Source organism: Corythoichthys intestinalis, chromosome 5 (assembly GCF_030265065.1).
Source record: "Corythoichthys intestinalis isolate RoL2023-P3 chromosome 5, ASM3026506v1, whole genome shotgun sequence".
Classification (NCBI taxonomy): domain Eukaryota; kingdom Metazoa; phylum Chordata; class Actinopteri; order Syngnathiformes; family Syngnathidae; genus Corythoichthys; species Corythoichthys intestinalis.
In genome coordinates this window covers 58,084,778-58,106,883 of record NC_080399.1, presented here as the reverse complement: position 1 = coordinate 58,106,883, position 22,106 = coordinate 58,084,778, and the positions used below count along the sequence as shown (strand labels likewise).

The 22,106-nt window shown below is 39.7% G+C and overlaps 1 protein-coding gene across 1 annotated transcript; it reads right to left on the bottom strand.

The window, feature by feature from the left end:
• Positions 1–650: 650 nt before the first annotated feature.
• On the bottom strand, positions 651–9,845 carry nipsnap3a (nipsnap homolog 3A (C. elegans)). The gene is made up of 5 exons (XM_057835754.1): positions 9,717–9,845; positions 4,662–4,869; positions 1,401–1,562; positions 1,194–1,331; positions 651–1,129 (listed from the first exon to the last, which is right to left on the bottom strand). Exons 1-5 carry the CDS (start codon positions 9,798–9,800, stop codon positions 999–1,001), a joined length of 723 nt encoding a protein of 240 aa, XP_057691737.1. The 5' UTR covers positions 9,801–9,845; the 3' UTR covers positions 651–998.
• Positions 9,846–22,106: the final 12,261 nt, after the last annotated feature.

Below are 22,106 nucleotides of genomic sequence, written 5' to 3'. Positions count from 1 at the left end.
CTGATGGGCAGGTTCAGAACATATTCCATGTTAATGTGCACATTTGGAGTTATTTTCATTTATGCTAGGCTGCTTTTTTACTATTTACTTTTTCCTACATTATTTGCACATTTATATTCTTTGCCCACCAATGGAAAATTAAATCTTTATTGCGTACAATGTACAGTTTTGCCCTCTTGTTTTCACATACTAACACAATAGCAGTTTACAGTGTAACATGGTGATGATAATTATAACAGCAGCAGCTGTTAACGCCGCGAGGTCAGTCTATCTGTCTGTGTGCTGGCTCTATGTGAGGTCCTGTGGCATTATTGCATACAGTGCCCTTCTAAAGCAGTCAATAGAGATGGATTTAGAGAGCAGTCGTGCCATAGGCTGACAGTTGTGTTTGGCCTAGTTTTCAGTCTCCGCCTCTGTTTTAATGTGTCCCTTTCATAGTGCATTATTGCATTTGCATGTATACAAAACCATCAGATTTGTATCAGTGTGAGGTGTGGGCAATTGAGTGGGTTGATATAGGGAATGGGACGTACTACGTCATAGTTTGGATACGCCGCCATGTTGGTAATATCACGTACTTGGCGGTGCCGTGTCGACATTCTCGTCAAAGTCGATGCATTGGAATGAAAATGAAGTCCAAATTTCACAAGTGATTTTGATATTTTATTAATGTTAAAGCATCTGCTATATATTCAGTGGCTGCCATAGACAACGCTAGGCATCCAATCCTTTGAAGTGGAAGGGCTGATCAGCGAACGAACAAAGAAGTGACCCCGCAATGTTCCAAAATATACAGTAACCTGAAATGAACATGGAAATGAGCGAACTTTAATTGGTCTTTCCCAGTCTAAAAGGAGTGGGTGTCCAGCGTCGTCGATGGCAGCCATTGAGTTAACAAGGAAGTGACTTGAACATGCTTCAAATGAGCGAATATCTCCAGGAAGTGAGCCGTGGGAGGGACGGCAAAACATCCCCACGCGATTTCTGCAGAAAGCGCCTCACTTGAGCGGCGAGAAGGAGCAGGGGAACATCAGTTTGTTCCGGCGAGATTCCACCGGGCCAGACGCGTCGGCATCGCTCGGGGTTAGGCCTCGCTCGTCGGCGCTCTCGAACCAGCGCAGGGCATAAACTGACGAGGACAATCACGTCACGTGTTTTGTTCGTTTGGAAAGGCGAAGGCTGGAGGCGCTGACCTGTGTCCGGATGGCCCACGTCTCCGCGGAAGGCGGCCACCAAGCGAGGGCGTCCTGGCTCGTCGCTATTCTGGAAAGACGCGGCCCAAGCGTGGCCCGTGCCCGGACGCGTCCTGAAGGACGTCAGCTCAAAGATGCCTGCGATGTCAGGTGAGACAAAAAGTTACACGAAAAAAAGGCCGGTGTTTCGGGAGCCGCCGTTCCGACCTCCGAGCCGTGGGGGGGCGCTGATGCTGCTCCACGGCAACAGGGCGACGACGCGGTTGTCTTGCCGCGCGAGCATGGGCATGGCGTGTACGATGTACTCGTTCATCCAGCGTTCGTCTTGCGCTAGCGCCGAGCGCACAGCCGTGCGGTGGGCATACGACTCTGGGTTGGGGAGGGTGGAGCTTATATATCTAGATATACAGTGGGGAGAACAAGTATTTGATACACTGCCAATGGGTTTTCCCATTGCCAGTGTATCCAGTGTGATCCATTTTGACTGTCCCCACCCAAATTGCCCCCAAATCAATAGACCCTACTCACATGACGTCACAACCACGCCCCGCGCCATATTGTCCGTCAACTCGTCGTGTTTATGCATTACCGCTATGTAAATTCCTCCTATTATGGCGTGTTTTTCTGCTCGTTAACATTAATAATCAAAATGGTGAATGCGTGTGTGGCGGTCGGTTGCAATAACAGAGAAGATAGACGGAGAGACTTGAAGTTCTACCGTATTCCGAGAGACCCGGAGAGGAGAGCGAGATGGACTGCTGCAATTCGACGAGAAAACTGGGCTTCAAACAATTACCACAGATTATGTAGTAGTCATTTTATATCTGGCAAGCAGGGGTCGCGTTAAGCGAATATTTTCCGTCGTTGACCGATTTTTTAAAACGGTGACGGAAAAAACTGAAATCTATCCGTCATTTTGACCGGTTGCAATTCACACCCCAGACCACAGGGTGGCGAGTGAGCTTATTAATTAGCTATTGTCTCTCTTGATGCATGACGTCGTTGGCCTTACTCTGAAAAATGTCAAGGCAACTGAGTGTCCGAAGTTTCTTCAAAAAGCCCCAAAACGACGATGGTGTTGATAAAAGAGGTGAAAAAACAGGGACTGCACAAGCGGGCACGCAATTCAAGTCCATGCGCACCAGGAGGAAAGTGTGAGACTACGTTCAGGCCACAGCAGGTGAACTGTTAATTTCATTGTTCCATATGCTACATATGGTAGGCTACCTAACTACTGGGGCCACAGTTAGCTGTTTTTGTCACTGCGGAGAAAAAGTTACATATTCATCTGCTTGATGTGTAATGGCACGGTGTGGATTCTCTGTTAAGCTTGTTCAGACAGAATATTAATTTAAAATGAATGAAAACTAAATACTATGGAATATGTTGAAGCGGTATGCAATGTTAAGAGTCTTGTTAGCAGTAGGCGCACTATCCTAGACCCCTCACTGTCCACTCGCGGGAGCCTGCGCTTGTCAGTGACGTTCCTTATTCTCGCTATATGATTATACAACTTTAACATTTGTTCATAATACGCTCTGTGTGTAGTATCATCCATCGCTTTTCCCTTTTAAATGGGCACTTATAAGCGAACGCAAGAAGTAACAACGGGAACATTTTTAAACGGGCATTTCACGCGAGAGCATTTCGACTCTTCGGCCAATCATATAGCGAGAGCGAGTGGATAGTGAGGGGACCGCGCGCGGCTCTTAAGTGTCTCTGTCACGTGACTGTCGTAGCCGGTAACGCGCTAGGCCAAAGTACGGAAGGTGAATTATGCCAAACAAAGGGTCACCACAATGTCATTATCATCATTTTAAAAATTTAATTGACGGGTAAAAATAGATTATGACCGGATTTTTATGACCCTGTCAGTCAAAATGACAGACAACGAAAAAGTCTAGCGCAATCTCTGCTGGTAAGATACATTTAATATATATTTAGAGGGTTTGGGGCTGACAACCACTATTAAGATCATTGCTAGGCTAATCGCCGACAACATACCATTTCAAATTCAAGATGCTTATTTCTTCCACCATCAGTATTTTTTGAATAATATTTAGCTGGTACCAAGTGAAAGAAGCTGGCCTCGTCTACGGATCATCGGTTAAACAGGGGTGTCCAAATTTTTTGCAAAGGGGGCCAGATTTGGTGTGGTAAAAATGTGGGGGGCTACCTGGGCTGATTTACGTAGAACAATACATTTAAAGAAATTTTAGCAAGCCCTTCTGTGTGTCACATTTGCTTTATTATTATTATTTTTAATTCATAATTTCAACAATCTCGCCTTTGTGGCGTTCTCTTTCGACCCTCGGGCTCTTACGAAATACTGCTGCTGTGAAATTAAATTAGCTTCAAGTTGCTTTAATTTCTCATTGCGTATCTTCCGCGACTGTCTCTTTGCAAATGAGGCAGACACAGTTGTGTATTTTATTGAAGAAATAGTCTAATATGCACCTATCCTTGATGCGTCGCAGTCAACTTTTTTTTTAATTGATTGTCGCCATTTTAGAAAATTGGAAGTAAAGGGTCGCACGGGGTAATGTTGCTTAGAGTGCTGCTCTTAAAGTTTTTCAAAGTTTCTTGAGAATAGGCTGAGTTTCTGTGGACAAGATAGTTGTAGATATCAGGGTAGCAGATGTCAGGCAGAGACGGCGAAGACAGCGGGTTGAAAAACATCGATTTAGGGATCAAATATGGATCTGGCGAAGGGATAAACTGAAGCTTTTCCACATAACGCCTTTTATGCAATGCATCCAATGAGTTTACAGCGTCAGATAACACCGGGGCTTCAATGAATTGCTCTATAAATTGCACGACTAATTGAAACCATTGAGAATAGGGCTAAACAATGACGGACAATATGGCGGCTGGATATAGCGACACGTCATTTTGTGACGTTGGTGAGTAGGGTCTATAGGAAGTGACCCGAGATACTCGGGAATGCCCTGAAATCAACAAGAAATGAGCCGGAAATGCCTCAAAATCAACAGGAAGTGATCTGGAAATGCCCCAAAATCAACAGGAAGTGAGCCGGAAATGTCCCAAAATCAAAAGGAAGTGACCCGGAAATGTCCCAAAATCAACAGGAAGTGACCCGGAAATTCCCCGAAATCAACAGGAAAAGACCAAAGTTACCCGGGAATGCATCAGAATCAACAGGAAGAGGTTCAAAATGAAAAGGAAGTGCCCGGAATGCCATAAACATCAACTAGAAGTGAGCCATAAAGGCCCACCAACCCATTTGAAGTGGGAGGGAGGGCTAGCGACCAGCAAGTTGATTTACGTAAAACCGAACACACGCAGTTTCCTGCATTTGAACGTGTTGTTATGTTTGAAGTTCCTCTGAGCTCATGAAGAGGCACAGTTTAAGGCCATCTCGTGTTGAAGCTCAGAAGTGTATTGTAGGCTGAACTTTTCATCATTTGCCGAGGGCCGTAGTTTGGACACCGCTGTCCAAATCCTCACCGTACTTCCAAATGTGGAAGACCTGATTGAGGGCGCCGTACTCCACGCGCCAGTAGCCGACAAGCTCCGAGTGGGCGGTCCTCAGGTGAATTTTCTCATCGGTCAGCTTCAGGAAGGCAGAGTTTCGGTCCGGATGGATTTGGTAGGTGCGGAACTCGTACAGGGCTCCGCCTCCTGGTTGGGGTCGAGTCACCAGGCCGGCTGTGGGCTGAGAAAGGCGCATTTTAGTTAACTCTTCCGGTCCGCTTGTCTTTTTGACGTCAATAGCGTACCGCACGAATGCTATTTTTATACCGTGACATTGCCATCGTAGCGCGGAAATGGGTCAACATAGACACGCACTCGCATACAATCAGTGTTATTTCTGCTTGTTTTCTCTGGTAATCTTTCAAAAAAGAACATGCCGAATAAACACTGCTCCTATGGAACTTAGAACTTACAGTAGAACGTAGAAACGACAATACGACATATGAAGGATGTTTTCTTTATACGTTTCCCGAAACCGAAAACTCGGAGGAACAATGTGAAGAGTGGATCAACTTGCGTGGACGTCCAAAAGACCAGTTTAGCGCCAGCAAAGGTGACGCCATTCACATTTCATGCAGTAAACATTTTGTAGGCGGCCTTGGTCCTACAGAGGACGAAGAGGTAAACCATTTTGATATTTTTGCTTTTTTTTTTTTTAGCATGGCGTTTTGCCGTGCTGCGTCTGTCTGACAATGAATGACCTGAAAAAATTTAAAATGGTATCTGACTGCCCCTGTTGCACCTCTTCTGTTGTAAAAAAACAACTTTAGGAAGGGGGAAGTTTAGATAAAAATAAAATTTGTTATTAATGAAAAAATTATAAGTGTTCGTTGCGATCGCAACACATACAGTGCCTTGCAAAAGTATTCGGCCCCCTTGAATTTTGCAACCTTTCGCCACATTTCAGGCTTCAAACATAAAGATCTGAAATTTAATTTTTTTGTCAAGAATCAACAACAAGTGGGACACAATCGTGAAGTGGAACAACATTTATTGGATAATTTAAACTTTTTTAACAAATAAAAAACTGAAAAGTGGGGCGTGCAATATTATTCGGCCCCTTTACTTTCAGTGCAGCAAACTCACTCCAGAAGTTCAGTGAAGATCTCTGAATGATCCAATGTTGTCCTAAATGACCGATGATGATAAATAGAATCCAAATGTGTGTAATCAAGTCTCCGTATAAATGCACCTGCTCTGTGATAGTCTCAGGGTTCTGTTTAAAGTGCAGAGAGCATTATGAAAACCAAGGAACACACCAGGCAGGTCCGAGATACTGTTGTGGAGAAGTTTAAAGCCGGATTTGGATACAAAAAGATTTCCCAAGCTTTAAACATCTCAAGGAGCACTGTGCAAGCCATCATATTGAAATGGAAGGAGCATCAGACCACTGCAAATCTACCAAGACCCGGCCGTCCTTCCAAACTTTCTTCTCAAACAAGGAGAAAACTGATCAGAGATGCAGCCAAGAGGCCCATGATCACTCTGGATGAACTGCAGAGATCTACAGCTGAGGTGGGAGAGTCTGTCCATAGGACAACAATCAGTCGTACACTGCACAAATCTGGCCTTTATGGAAGAGTGGCAAGAAGAAAGCCATTTCTCAAAGATATCCATAAAAAGTCTCGTTTAAAGTTTGCCACAAGCCACCTGGGAGACACACCAAACATGTGGGAGAATGTTTTCTGGTCAGATGGAACCAAAATTGAACTTTTTGGCCACAATGCAAAACGATATGTTTGGCGTAAAAGCAACACAGCTCATCACCCTGAACATACCATCCCCACTGTCAAACATGGTGGTGGCAGCATCATGGTTTGGGCCTGCTTTTCTTCAGCAGGGACAGGGAAGATGGTTAAAATTGACGGGAAGATGGATGCAGCCAAATACAGGAACATTCTGGAAGAAAACCTGATGGTATCTGCACAAGACCTGAGACTGGGACGGAGATTTATCTTCCAACAGGACAATGATCCAAAACATAAAGCCAAATCTACAATGGAATGGTTCAAAAATAAACGTATCCAGGTGTTAGAATGGCCAAGTCAAAGTCCAGACCTGAATCCAATCAAGAATCTGTGGAAAGAGCTGAAGACTGCTGTTCACAAACACTCTCCATCCAACCTCACTGAGCTCGAGCTGTTTTGCAAGGAAGAATGGGCAAGAATGTCAGTCTCTTCATGTGCAAAACTGATAGAAACATACCCCAAGCGACTTGCAGCTGTAATTGGAGCAAAAGGTGGCGCTACAAAGTATTAACGCAAGGGGGCCGAATAATATTGCACGCCCCACTTTTCAGTTTTTTATTTGTTAAAAAAGTTTAAATTATCCAATAAATTTTGTTCCACTTCACGATTGTGTCCCACTTGTTGTTGATTCTTGACAAAAAATCAAAATTTTATATCTTTATGTTTGAAGCCTGAAATGTGGCGAAAGGTTGCAGGGTTCAAGGGGTCCGAATACTTTTGCAAGGCACTGTAAATAGCAATATAAATTATCCCCAAGAACGATTAGAGACGAAAGACAACCAGAGGATATTATATATAAGAAAGACAGGGCATATGGTGATAAAGGATAGCTTGTTGAAACAGGAGAATGTCATTGTCAGTGGCGTAAGGAAAAAGGTCGGCTTTTCCCGTCTTTTTCAGCCCTTGACACTCAAGCCATCTCTTTACGAAACATTTGTATGTTCTTCCACAACTTTACCAGTGAATTTGGCCCCAGGGACATCATTTTCAGACAGAATTGGTAGGTTTAACTCAGTAAACATCTCGTTCGTACACTATTTACATGCAGGGACAAACGTGAGCGTGAGCCCCCTTGGCAACAGTTGCTAACGTCTGAATATAAATGAACGGAAGTGTTGCGTGCATTACACTATTGAAACGAGTTCGATCCGTCGGAAGCGGCGGCTAGGCCCTTCCGCTTCCATCAGACCGTCCACGAGTCGGCGCTTATGATGTGTTTTGCCCAAAGAGTGCATTTGAGGATCTTGTGACATCATCGGTTGTTTTGGCAGTTGAGCTAGAACGCGGGCAGGCAAACATAATATTTGCACATGTAATATTTGCAAAACTACAAGCGGAGACAAACAAAGGAAAAACCGGTACATAAAGTTATCATATTACCAAATTAAAGTCGTTTTATTATGACATCCTTCTCATATTACTACGACTACTAAGATGACAATTCTAATCTCGTAATAGTATTACAATTTTATTTCATCATATTACGACTTTTTTTCTGGTCACATTACGGCTTATAGTACGACTTTTTTTCCTCCCCCTATGACTTTAATCCAAGGGCGTAGGTTTGCATAGGGATGGTAGGGACATAACACTAACAACTTTTCAGGATGCTCAAATTGTCCCCACCTACTTTTAAGCAACTTTATTTGGATTATATAATGATTTCAATTATATAGGTAATTTAGATTGTCTTCCCATGTTGTAAGGATAGAATTAATCCTACCATTATTTAAGTAAATTACAATACTTTCAATATGTTCAGACTTGCATTGAAGCCTTTTTCACTTGCTAAATGGGCCAGTCCATTTTTCCCCTCAAACGCAGGTTTGATTGGCTGATTTACAAGCCCCCAAACATACACACGCATTCCCAGCCAGAGTTCTGTCAAAATTTTCCCCCAATATAATATTTTGCTCCCGAAGCTTTTATGTGGTGAATAAGCACTCCTTTACATTCAGTTGAACTCTCAATGTTATCCAAAGGTGCTAAATAAACAAGTTACATCATAAACATACACATGTAACATGTATATGGGATAAATAAATGCTTAAAGACACAGTGAAGACGTTAACGGTGAGAGAGCGGCGTGGAGTTGAGTTGTGTGCAGCCACATGGCAGGATGTGTCTGAGGAGAAGTTTTCTACATGTCCGTCCATGATCAAACGTAAGTAAATATTCCTTCTTTATCGAAAGTTTGTAGTGTTTACTTTGGAACCGCTGCATTCGTGGCTTTCCTTAGTAGTTTTTGAAAACAAAGGTTTGAATCGAACGGTGTACCACCTCCTAAACCATTACACATGCACTGCCATGCCCCCACCCCAAAAAAAAAAACTTCCCTTGTTTTCAATGTAAATATACTAGAAATAAGTGACATTATCTGCCAGTGCTTCAAGAAGTTTTACTCACTTAGATTTGTTGAAATAAAATAGCTAGCTGAAAATAAGCTTGATAGACTTTTAATTTAAGCAAAACGCTTGTAAATCTAATATAAAAAAACCCCCAAACATTTTCAACTTTTAATTCAAGAATAGATATTGTTGAAAGCATTATTTGAAAGCATTTTTTCTTGATTTAGGTGAAAATGACCAACTTTGAGATGAATAGGCTTAATGACAAATACTGAAGTAATATTTACTTAAAGTAAGTGGAACAATCTGACACATTAATCTGTTAACTAGCCTTTAACACTCAAAACAAGATGGAGAAAAGTATTCGACTAGATTTAAGAAAAATGATCAGATTAAGACATTATAAATTTGCAGTGCAAAAGTTAGTATAAGTCAATACAGATTTATTTTGCATTAATGATTTAGCTTATGAATTAATTAGGTTCATATTCGTGAGAAATGTAGCCCTGACCCCCATTCACCCAATCTGTTTGGTCTTATTAATGTCCCGTTCCCAGCATAAAGTCTACATACAGGTTATGCTGTTCTATCGTCCTTACTTATATTGAGACCAAACCTACGCCCTTGCTTTAATTTATGACCATTTTTAATATTACGACTTTCATCTCGTGATACTAAAACTTTATTCCCTTAATCCTATTTTTCTTTCTTTGTTTTGTCCTAATACTCCTCGTGGTTCATTATCAACATTTCACTGACTGCAGCAGGTCCAAAGAGCAAACCTGAGTGACGTTGACAAATGTTACAAAAGTCCGCAAATGGACAAACAGCATGTCGCATTGGACGATGAAGACAACTTTTTTGAAAGTTTTTTTCCCCAGATGTGCCAAATGGACCATTTGACGTCACTGGTTCGGTTCGGTTGGACTCACGTGAGTTGGACAGGCGTCCGGTGGCAGCGGGCGGAAGTGGAAGCGGCCAGACAGGCGCGTGCAGCTTAACAGCAAGCGACACATTTCTAAAGACCAAAAGTGAAGATTTGGAAAAGTTGAAGCGGAGAGAGAGAGAGAGAGAGAGAAAGAGAGAGAGAGAGAGAGAGAGAGAGAGAGAGAGAGAGAGAGAGAGAGAGAGAGAGAGAGAGAGAGAGAGAAAACAAGCGAGCATTCAAAGATCCTTCCAATTATGGAGAACTCTCACTTTGCTCCTTACAAGCTGACTCCAACTGAAGTTCCTACGATTAATTTCGGACACTCGGGTCATCATAATTCTGATGGAATGCGGCATCATTTGGGAGCTGTATAGCGTCACTAGCAATAATGTTTGCAACGCAATGTGTCAGCGCGACCCCCCCTATTGGTGTGTTTGATGCGGCAACGCCATGCCATGGTGGGTTACTGGCAGGGGTGAAAGTGGGCCAGAACGGTCAGGAACGCAGTTCCGGTATAAGATTCAGTGCCAGAACGCAGTTCTGGTATAAGATTCAGGGCCGGGATGCTGTTCCGGTACACAGTGCTTTGATTCCGAAAATATGATGGCAACTGTCAAACGCTATGTAAAAAAATGCTAAGCTGCCACACATGCATTTCATTTCCAAGAAGAAAACAATCTGCCAACATCAGAATTACATGCAAAAGTGTTTACAACAAGCATAATAAAGTGCTTGTGTAGTGTAATCCGTTTCCACCAATATTTATTACCGTATTGGCCCGAATAGAAGACGGCCCTGATTATAAGACGACCCTCTCTTTTTCAAGACTCATGTTTTAAAAAAGACTTTTTGAACACCAAATTATTTTTTATACAGAAAACAATTACAGTACATCTGAAACAAATGGTCATAACAATATATTTGAGAGAAAAGGCATGTTATTTTGCCTCATTCAAATCTTAATATCTGAACATATATGTAAACTAAAGTGCAATCACATTCGTAAATGGATGGCTTCTGGTTTTTGAAATGTAAATAAACCAATCTATTGTGATAAAACAACAAAATTGCAATAACTGCATTAACCGTCAAAGTGAAGTCTAACAGTAGTCTTGAAACAAATCTGAATAAGGAAAAACATTGCAATAAAATAATGCAAACTGGTTAAACTTGAGAGTAGCTGAGATCTTTCATGACAGAACATCGCTTCAATGATATCAATCTACAATTTTGAATGAAAATCAGTTTTTGTATGTGTTATAGAAATAATTGTGCTAAAACAGTTTTCTTTCCATTTCAGTAGTTTAAAAGGTTAGACACCCCCCCAAAATGAAAGAAAACAAACAAATAAATAAATCAATAAATAAAATTTCTGGCTCCGTGGCAACCTTCACGTCGGGGAGTTCCGGCAAGAAATTCTAGCCACTTTCACCCCTGGTTACTGGTAGGACCTGAGTGAGCGCGGAGAAAATTAAACAGTAAAAAGTGAGCTGGACTTCTGTGCTGATTCCCTGAAGCTAATTTCCGCTGCCAATTATTGCAAGTGCTACACTATGATTGTGTGTGCGTGCGTGGATTTGTATTTTTTGGATTCTCAGCCTGCACTTGGACCAGACCCGGTATAACGATATGTTCCCTGCCGGTACTTCTGCCTTGCCTGACCCCCTCCCCCCGAACAACCCTCCGCACTTCCCTGGCTGCCGAGACTTTTGCCTCTCCAGCTAATCATTCACAATCAACCTTCAAAACTGTGTTTGATCTGAGTTCTGCATTTTCGGGTCCGTTTGTTACTTAACTCGTGTCAAGATCCACCACCTGTGTCTCAATGACTCGTTACTCCATGTGCATGTTCAGTCATCGTCAATCCATGTGTGTTTTCACAGTACCTATCGAAGCGTCTACCCAGCATCTTGTTCTCCGTCCAAGCCCTAGTTCATTTGTAAGTTTCGATGCTTTTTGTTTGTGCTTTGTTTTTTGTAGTTATCATTTTTTTCAGTTCACCGCCACCTAGGAATGGGAATTGAGAACCGGTCCTTATAGAGAATCGGTTCAGTGTGTTCCGATTCAATTGAATCGTTTGGCAATTTAATGATTCTCTTATCGGTTCCAAACAGCACAACTTACATTTTGAAATTTACGTATTTTACACACATTCGATTCGGCAGTCATGGCTACACAATTACCCATGGAGTGACTTGTCATCCAGCGTAACCTGGAGAGAGTCGTTGCCGAGTGAATGTGTATTGACTTTTACAGGCCTGGTCATTATTCATGAGACTACTTAAAGAAATGGTGATTTTTCCAAAAAACAGTCTATTAATGGGTCTATCGTATTCCTCGTCGAATACGCTATAAGAAAAATAAAACATATGTGCATCTAAAATAATCTTAAATGATTTTATTAGCAATTTTAATAGTGCTGTCAGAAAGATTCCATGGGTATGCGTTGGTTCCCATAGCAACCGGTCAGTCCCTGTTATTGTCGTACGTCATGCGCGCTGGTTATTCTGGGACCGACAATAGGCGTAAGGTGCACATTTCGAGCTGAGGACGGCCACCTGTTAGAGGAAGTATTAATCCGTGTGCGTCCATGAACAAATGTAAATATTTCGTCTTCATGCCATAAAGTTCTTAGGATAAGTTAGAGCAGTTATCGGCGCAACCGTTTCGTGTTTTTACTGTTACGTCGGTTGGTTGCTCCCGCTCATTCTCGCTGCTTTGAGGAGAGCGTTGTTTACATTATATTCGCGTTGCACAAACCTCATCCAGTCCAAATTAGAATCGATAAAGAATCGAATCGTTAAGCAATATCGAATGGAATCGGAATTGTAAAAATCTGATCAATTCCCATCCCTGTCTTTGTTTCCCCTAGATTTGGGTCCTCCACGTCGTGACAGGCTGAACCAAATACAGGGTTTCCCCTAGGATTTTTTTTAAAGCTGTGTTGGTGGGCTGCATCGGAGTCGGATCGCCTCACCATGTCGTGTCATGGCAAAATTGTGTCATATCATGACAATTTTTTTTGTTTTTCATATTTTGTTTCCCAAGAAGAACCATAACAAAGATCTATTTGAAATATTTCATTAGCCAGGCTAATGTCGTAGCGCTCAGCTACGCTACATGTACGTAAAATGCGTAGCTGATTACAGCTACATTACCCTGCGTAATAATACTTTTTTTTTTCTCGTAGAAATAGTACGACTTATATCTCGTAGTCCTTCTTTTTCCTTTTATTTGGCCCTAATGTAGTACATTAACACAACAATAATCGTCCTTCTGTTAATGACCAATGGCGTAGGTTTGCACAGGGACGTTAAGGACATAACACTAGGATCTTTTCAGGATGCTCAAATTGTCCCCGCCAACTTTTAAGCAACCTTATTTGTATTATACAACCCCTAGCAAAAAGTATGGAATCACCAGTCTCGGATGAGCACTCACTCAGAATTTTTATTATGAAGAACAAACTCAGATAAAAAGCTTGAAAAAATAATGAATGAGTTAAAAAGTGCAACACTTTAGCATTCAGAAACACTAAAAGAAATGAATAAAAAACATTGTGGTGGTCAGTAAATGTTACTTTTATAGAGCAACTGTAGGGAAATAAACATATAATCACTCCAGTCTGAAGAAAAATATATGGAATCACTCCATTTTGAGTAGAAAATACGGACACACCCAGTCAATGTCCTTTACTTAATTGGGCCCCCGCCTCAGATTAGGTCTGCTCGTTAGTCAGCAGTTAAAAACAGTGCAGTTATCACCTCTTGGAGGGCTGCTGGACCAAGTGGATTCACAAGAATCATGGCTCCAACAAGAGAGATGTCTCTTGAGACCAAGGAGAGGATTATCAAACTTCTTGAAGAAGGTAAACGCTACACGTGGGGTTGTCAAAGATGTGGGCTGTTCACAGTCAACAGTATCAAAAATCTGGACCAAGTACAAACAGCATGGCAAGGTTGTTAAAGTAAAGCGCACTGGTAGACATCCAAACGTCATGACAAACAACTAAAGGCCATATGTCTTGAAAAGATGTATAACAAGACAAATGAAGAAAAAATGGGAGGAAGCTGGAGTTGAGGTATGTGACAGAACTGTGCAAAATCGCCTAAAGGAAATTTGATTTTCATACAGGAAAGCTAAAAGGAAACCATCATTGACACTTAAACAGAAAAGAACAAGACTGCAATGGGCGAAGGAGAGGCAATCATGGACTGTGAATGACTGGATGAAGGTTATTTTCAGTGATGAGTCAAGAATCTGCATTTGACAGGGTGATGATGCTGGGACTTTTGTTTGGTACCGTTGCAGTGAGATTGACAAAGATGACTGCCTAAAGAAAACGTCAAAATTCCCTCAGTCCTTGATGATATGGGGCTGCATGTCAGGCAAAGGCACCGGGGAGATGGCTGTTGTTATATCTTCAAAAATGCACAAGTCTACAATGAAATTTTAGATAGCGTTCTTATCCCTTCAATTGAAAATATGTTTGGGATAATGAAATCATTTTCCAAGATCAAAATGCATCATGCCACAGAGCTAAAACTGTTAAAGCATTCCTTGGAGAAATTCTCATCTAGTCAATGACATGGCCTCCAAATAGCCCAGATCTCAACCCTATTTAAAAACTGTGGTCGAAATGGGAAAAAATGGTCCACAGCAAGGCTCCGACCTGTAAGGATGATCTGGCAACTGCAATCAAAGAGATTCGTTACCAAATTGATGAAGAGTACTGTTTGTCACTCATCAAGTCCATGCCTCAGAGACTGCAAGCTGTCATAAAAGCCTGAGGTAGTGCAACTAAATACTAGAGATGTGTTTTGATTGTTATTTCTTTGTATGTTTCTCATGATTCCATATATTTTTCCTCAGAATGCTGAGATACTATATTTACATCCCTGCACTTGGTCTCTAAAAGTAACATTTACTGACCACCACAATGTTTTTTTACTCATTTCTTTTAGTGTTTCTGAATGCCAAGGAGTTGCACTTTTGAACTAATTCATTATTTTTTCAAGCTTTTTATCTGAGTTTGTTCTACATAATAAAATGTCTGAGTGAGTGTTCTTCAGAGACCGGTGATTCCATACTTTTTGCTATGGGTTGTATAATGAGTTCAGTTATAGATGTCATTTAGATTGTCTTCACATATTTTGTAAGGATAGAATTGAGCCTATCATCATTAAGTCAATTACTTACATTATATTACTTTCATTATGACTTACACTGACACTATTTTTTCCTCTCAAACGCATGTTTGATTGGCTGTTGACTAGTTAAATTCCCTTGTTTTCAGTGTAAATCTACTATAAATAAGTGAAAATATATGCTAGTGCTTCAAGTAAATTTATTTAGATTTCTTGAAATAAGAAAAATAGCTGTCTGATAATAATCTGAGCACACTTATTTTAAGCAAAAAGTGAGTATATTTAAATTTTTTTTGTTAAAAAAAGCTTTTTTTCATCAGAAATGTTCTTAATTCAAGAAGTGATATTGTTCAAAACATTATTTGAAAGCATTGTTTCCCCGTGATTTTGGTGACAAATGACCAAACTTTGAATGTATGGGCTTAATAAGAACAAATAGTAATATTTACCTAAAGTAAATTGAATACCTGACACATTAATCTGTTAACTAGTCTTTAACACTCAAAACAAGATGGAGAAAATTATTCGAATAGTTAAAAAAAAAAAAAAATCAGATTAAAACGTTATAAATTTGTAGTATGAAAGTAAAGGTCAATTGATTTATTTTAGTACAAGTCAATTGATTTATTTTTGCATTGATCATTTAGCCTATCAATTAATTAGGTTCATATTGGTGAGAAATGTAGCCCTGACCCCCGTTCGCCTAATCTGTTTGGTTTTATTAATGTCACGTCCACAGCAAAAAATTTACATGCAGGTAATGCAGTTATACCCTACCAATATTGAGACCAAACCTACGCCCTTGTAATTGACCCATTTCAAGGAGTAGGGGGAAATTCTAATTGCCGTGTAAAGAGTTTTACTTTTACTTCAGTGAGAAGGTGAATAGTTTTTGTTGCTGTTCGTGAACTACATTTCCACACAAATGCACATCGAGGTACAAATTAACTCAGCAAGGAGAAGTATGAGAGTCATTTTTTGAGTGTCCGAGAGCTTGCGAAACTTGATAAAAAAAAGCACATTTATCAAGGTTTCATCAGCCGTGACTGCGTATATTCGTCTGCTAAAACAGCCTGATAGCACAGATATATGTACGCCTGCCCCTCTGCTATTGAATGCGTTGTTGACATTAGCTTCCTTCTACGTAAGAGCTCGTCTGTTAAGGGGGCCGCGCTAGTTACGGACATTACAATACACAATGAATAGGTTGCTGCTGAACCCTTCACTCTAGGCTGCTGCTAGTTTGAAACGGCCTTAATAAAAAAATACATCTCTTTTGCAAGGTATGGCGGCTTTTATTTTGGTGTGGCGGTGCGCCACAATGTTTTAAATATCATGGAATCCCTGATGTAGTATTATATAGGTACAGTGGTACTTCGACATACGATTGCTTCGACACACGATCTTTTCATCCGACGTAAAATTTTGACTCGCCATTTGTTTCTACATCTGACGACATGCTCGAAATACGACGATTTTTGATAGTGCCGCAGTTTCTTTGTTTTGCTGGAAGACGGACGCACGGCTGATTTTCTTGTGAGAGAAATCCACACTGGATCCAAAGAGGTTAGTGCAGGTGGAGAAAAAAAAAAGAAAAGGTGACGCTTACCATTGAAATGAAGATGTAAATGATAGCAAAATATAAGCATGGTGTGTGCATCCATGTACTGGGTCGACAATAGGGCCGTAGAATGTCGATCTCGGCCGGCGGTCTTCCTCCATTCGCCAGTCTTTATAAGTTAAGGTGACAATTCTTAATGTGGTAACATCGCTAAAGAAATCGACAGCTTTGTCAGGTTTCTAATAATTTATTCCATCAACTTCTGCAACACAACACGCCTAGTGTCCGCTGCTGTTGACGCCTGCATCAAAACAGAAAGTAAAATACAACTGCGCTCACTTGCTCACACGTCAGCCACGCGGTGCGTTCAGGTACAGCAAAAAAAGTCAGCCCCATTAGAACTCGATTCGTTTTATTATTACAGGTATTATTATTATTATTTTTTTATTCGTAATTTATTTGTTTTGCTCTTTGTAATTGCTATTTGCAATATTAACAGCAGTATTTATTAAGGATTTAGTGTAGGTTTTTGGACTGTGGAACGAATTAATGGAATTATATTGTATTCTTATGGGAAAATCCTTAAAAGTTATTGTTGTTACCTGCAAGATTGACCTTACGGGTTTCAAGATTTATTTCTTTCGAATTTTTTTGATGAGGTCTTGTAGTTTTTTAAAAAAAAATATATTTTTTTTGGGGGGGTATTTTTATTTATTTATTTTAACGTTTTAATTTTCCAGGTGGTATCTTTATATTAAAATAGAAAATTAATTACATTATCTGCAACTTAATAGAGCCAATATCGTGTAGAAATCATTTTTCAAAAAAATAATTAAAATCTACTTATTTGTTCCATTACAGTAAATTATACAGCTATTTTGGGTTTACATAGTATTTTCATGGAGCCTGAAGTTCTGCTCCTGGAAATAAAACAATTGATTTTACTTAATTTCTTTAGTTAGATTTCACACACATTAACTAACTACATCAAAGTAACATTTACTGGATAGTTAAAACATTAAGTTCAATGGTGAAAAAGTGAACTGAACTTAATATTGCAAGCAGTAAAAAAAAAAAAAAAAAAGTAAAAAAAGTAAAAATTATTTTATCAAGTGAATCACACCAGTTGTTTTTTTTCAGTATAGAGTAGCCCAAAAATATACTGGAGTAGCATTACTTTAGTATTTTAAAGTAAAAGTAGTCATCCAAAAAATGTACTCTAGTACAAGTTAAAAAAAAGTGTCCGCTGAAAAGAATACTCGAGTAAAAAGTAACATTGTAACAATGGTGTTTTTTTTCTCAGCACAAACTTATGTACAGTATATGAACTGGTGTTATAATGATGCTGTACAATAACCAATTACATAACCACATGAAGCCAAAGAAGTGGAAAAAAAAAATCATTGAATTCTGGCGAGGAAAAACAAGCTGAACAGGCTGGCGTGATCATAGGCAGAGTTTAAAGGATGTCATTTTAAAATTAAAATTCCCGCATTCATTTTTCCTGTTTTTCTTTTTTGTTCGATCAAAATTATTGCTTTGAACTGGTCCTACTCAAAATATGGCCCAGATAAAAAACATTACTTCAATCAAAAAGGTTGTTTCATTTAAAAAAAAAAAAAAAATCTTTTCCATCAAAGAAAGAAAAATAGTCCAAAGGCAATTTTTGAGTATCAACTGTAGTTTAACATTCAAACACTATTTTTCTTTGATAGAAGTGTTTTTTTTTGTTGCTGTTTGAAACAACCATTTTAATGAACAAAGTGAATGAACAATGTGCATCCACGAATACACAATAGAGAACCTCCAATTACACACATCTAGGGCAAATTTGTGTTCAGTCCTCCAAATGACAACCATCATCACATTAACATTTCTTGTCGACTGTATTGCTCTGACAAAAGTAGGCAGTTAATACAATGGACTTTGATAGCAGACAAACTGATGCCATCAAGAGTATGGCTACAATAAAGAGACGTATAAGTAAACTGTAAGAGCCATTCCTCATTTTTTCTGGCAGTGAACAGCATTAAAAATTTGATGAATGTGTCATGCATCAACAGATAAATGGATACCTCCGCTATTAGAGTATTTAGCATGGATTTCATCTCCAAAATGTGTCTAGAATGAGAGCTTATACAATATATAGCATTTACTGAGCAATTGTTTTGTGCAGCTCACTTTTTTAGCACACAGGAATTTTGATGGACAACAAGAGCGATCGCAGAGATTGAGGTTGTGGCAATCAAGTAATCGCCACTCGGGTGGTTCAAATCGAGTAGTTGCCTGATTGACTGTTAGCTTCAACTCTAATGGCTCCACATGAGAGAAAATACTCAATAACTTCAAATAAATTTGTCTTCTTGTCAAGGGCGTCACTAGATCTAATACAATACTCGGGCACAGCGGGGCACTGGTGAGCGAGCAAGATTTTTCTTAGCACTTATCTAGCATAAAAAGTCAGAAATGGCACTTTAAACTATATGTAATCAAACCAAATACAGCTTTCTGTAAATTTTTTGTTTTGTTTTTACAGCCATCAGTATTCAAAATCAAAATTGGGACATATCTTGTTGATAGTCAATTCACTTCTGCTCATGCTCATCAACTTCCATCTCTCCTTCACCCCTTTCTACACTCTGCTGCTCTACTTTGCATGGACAGAAATGGGGAGATATCACTGTAACTGGTATGCAATTAATCAGTGTTTCTCAACTGGTAGGCACTGATTTAAAAATTGTTTATGTTGACTAGGTGGGTTACCTATCTTACCTGTCTTTCCTCTTTGCTGAATTAATCCTTGCTGTGAGCATATAACTTTCTGATATCCATTTGCAACTGTAATGTCGTTTAATAGAAATAAAAATATAATACATCTTGTTACAGATTACAGGGACTGCAGTAACTAATAAAATGCTTGTAAAACAGCTGGAAATCATGATGAGCACTAATACAAAATGGTTAGAGGTTATATCCCAAAGATAGCAGGCATGAAAATCTCAACTTTCAGCAAAATTTGCCATTTTTAAGTCAAAAAGGGTGACCTATGTGAATTGTGTAGATTTGAGGAGAACAATTTTTTGGGGGGCGGGAGATTTTTAAAATTATTATTATTATTATTAGTTATTATAAATTTCCGATTCTTACATTATTCGCGATTCGGCTGTGGAAGATTCGAGAACGATTCACAAACATCCAACTTCCGATTATTGAAATATGTCAAGTAAAGCGGAACTAAAACACAGTCAGCGCGGTCTTTGGGATGCAATGAGGAACGGACCGAGAGTAAACATCATGCTAGGCATGCCGCTAGATACCTGACTGCGGCCGACAGCCGCTACAAACTCCCAAAAGCCCACATAATGCTAAGGTAGATTTTGTTGAAATCTCTTGTCAATTCTTCTTTTCCATCCACATCTAGGGAGGTTAGCCACAGTGCCATGGGCTATACACTTATTGATGACACTGCGCACGGTAGACACAGGAACATTCAGGTCTTTGGAGATGGACTTGTAGCCTTGAGATTGCCCATGTTTCCTCACACTTTTGCTTCTCAAGTCCTCAGCAGCTCTTTGGTCTTCTTTCTTTTCTCCATGCTCAATGTGGTACACACAAGGACACAGGACAGAGGTTGAGTCAACTTTAATCCATTTTAACTGGCTGCAAATGTGATTTAATTATTGCCACCACCTGGTATGTGCCACAAGTGAGTATCAGGTGCCATTAATTACACAAACTAGAGAAGCATTACATGATTTTTCAAAGTGTGCTAATGCTTTTGTCCGGGCCATTATTGGAGTTTTGTGGAAAATGATACTGATTTAATTTTTTTTCCATTCTCTTTTGTGTTTTTTCATCGCAAGCAAAATAAATGAAGATAACCAAAGCATTTGTAATTGCAATCATTTTCTGGGAGAAATTGAGCATTATCTGACAGAATTGCAGGGGTGCCAATACTTTTGGCTAGCAGTGTATTATTATTTATCCATTCCACAGAGCTCTCCAAGCTGCAGCACTTTATCTGAGTCTGACGACTCAGTGACAAGTCGAGCCGATGTGCGCATGCGCGCAGCAAACCACCTGGACTCAGTTGTCCATTTAATTGGCTGACAGACTGATCAGCATGGATAGTTAGCTCTGATTGTTTCAAATGCAAATGCTTTCTGGAATAGCAAAAAAGAAAAGGCGTGTTGAATTAATCAAATAAAAAAGCGCAATGCAACAGAAAATTGATCAGATCCTTAAAAGAAAGACTTGAAGACACCTGTTTGATTTGATTTGATTTGCTCTGATGGGGAGGTTCAAGAACATCTTCCATGTTAATGTGCACTTTGGAATTATTTTTGTTCATTTATGTTAGGCTTTCCTTATTTAAAATGTCAGTGTTTGCATGGGCTTCAAAATATATTACATTTCACTGTGCATAATGTTAGTCATTTGTACTTATTATTATTATTTTTTAATGTCAATATTTACCTTATCCTCAATTTTAATGTACATCCTATGCATGTTCTAAAGTAGTTAAAATTGAAGTTTTGCATTAATATGCGAGGAAATGAGGGAAAATACAAATCAGGAGATGAAGGTTGGCGTAACTGATGTTTTTGTTAACTTTTATTTTGCAAATCATTGGGAAAAAAAATACAAATTTGAATAAAAATCAGTTTCTCATGTATGCCTCGTGAAAGTGTGTGTAATGCGTAGCCTAATGCATGCGTAAAACCTGTGTGGTATAACTGCCAAAAGCAGTTTGCATTTCTGTGAGTTTTAGAGGGTTTGACCCCTCCCTATTCCTCTCATACCGAACCGTGATCCCCGTACCTAGGTACATACCGAACCGTGACTTGTGTGTACTGTTACATCCCTACAATACACATAATTAAACCAGACATTACAAATACAACAATAGACAATCAGGGATGGTAATTCAAATACAATGTAATTAATGATTTATCTATATTATATTACATACCACTATATCCAAAGATGGCAATTTAGATGCAATTAGAACATCCGCCATGAATTCAGTTGAGACTAAACATTGTGCTTTACACTGCGTCGAGGAAACGAATTCTAAACAAAGCAAAATCCTGTGTTAACACTTCTAGAGTGCCAGGATCCCAAAATACTCTTGTTATTATACATTCAAGATGGATGTTCAAAATAATACCATGATTTTCCTAACCATGTTCCTATCCTTTAATGAAACCGTTACCGAAACCTGGTGAGCTTCTTTATCGGCAGCGTCAACGAGACAAAAAAGGCTCTCGTGCATGAGAGCCTGCAGGCTGTTGCGCGTTGGTGCGTCTGTGTGGGTGTGCGGATGTCTGTGAGCTGATGCTCAGTAAGAACGTGTCCGAATTGGAAGTGCAATATGCGATATTGTGCCTCTGATTTGACATAATCTTCTCTTATTTAGACAACATGCTTCAAACGACATTAGTTATTTCAGATTTTCGTTTACCCGCCAATTGCAGTGTCTTGCTTTCGAGAATGAGATTAGCACACAAATATGTTACTAAGCAACGCACGCACTCATTCAAATTGCATTCCATCAGCCTCCGCTTCATCACTTCAAGTTCTATTCCCCCCCCCTTCGCCTGTTGTGCTCTGGTATTCATTGTGCTGCATTACTGGTTAAGCCACGTGTTCTCTATTTATTATCAAAAAGCCAGAGAGGGAGAGA

Bases quoted from the DNA above. Each gene is read 5' to 3' on its own strand.
- nipsnap3a (XM_057835754.1), bottom strand. From the start codon at position 9,800: ATGTGTCGCTTGCTGTTAAGCTGCACGCGCCTGTCTGGCCGCTTCCAC. The intron at 1,563-4,661 runs GTGAGGATTTGG...TCCCCAACCCAG, and splicing joins CTTCCACATTTGGAAGTACG to AGTCGTATGCCCACCGCACG. The intron at 1,332-1,400 runs GTCGGAACGGCG...CTGACATCGCAG, and splicing joins CGCCCCCCCACGGCTCGGAG to GCATCTTTGAGCTGACGTCC.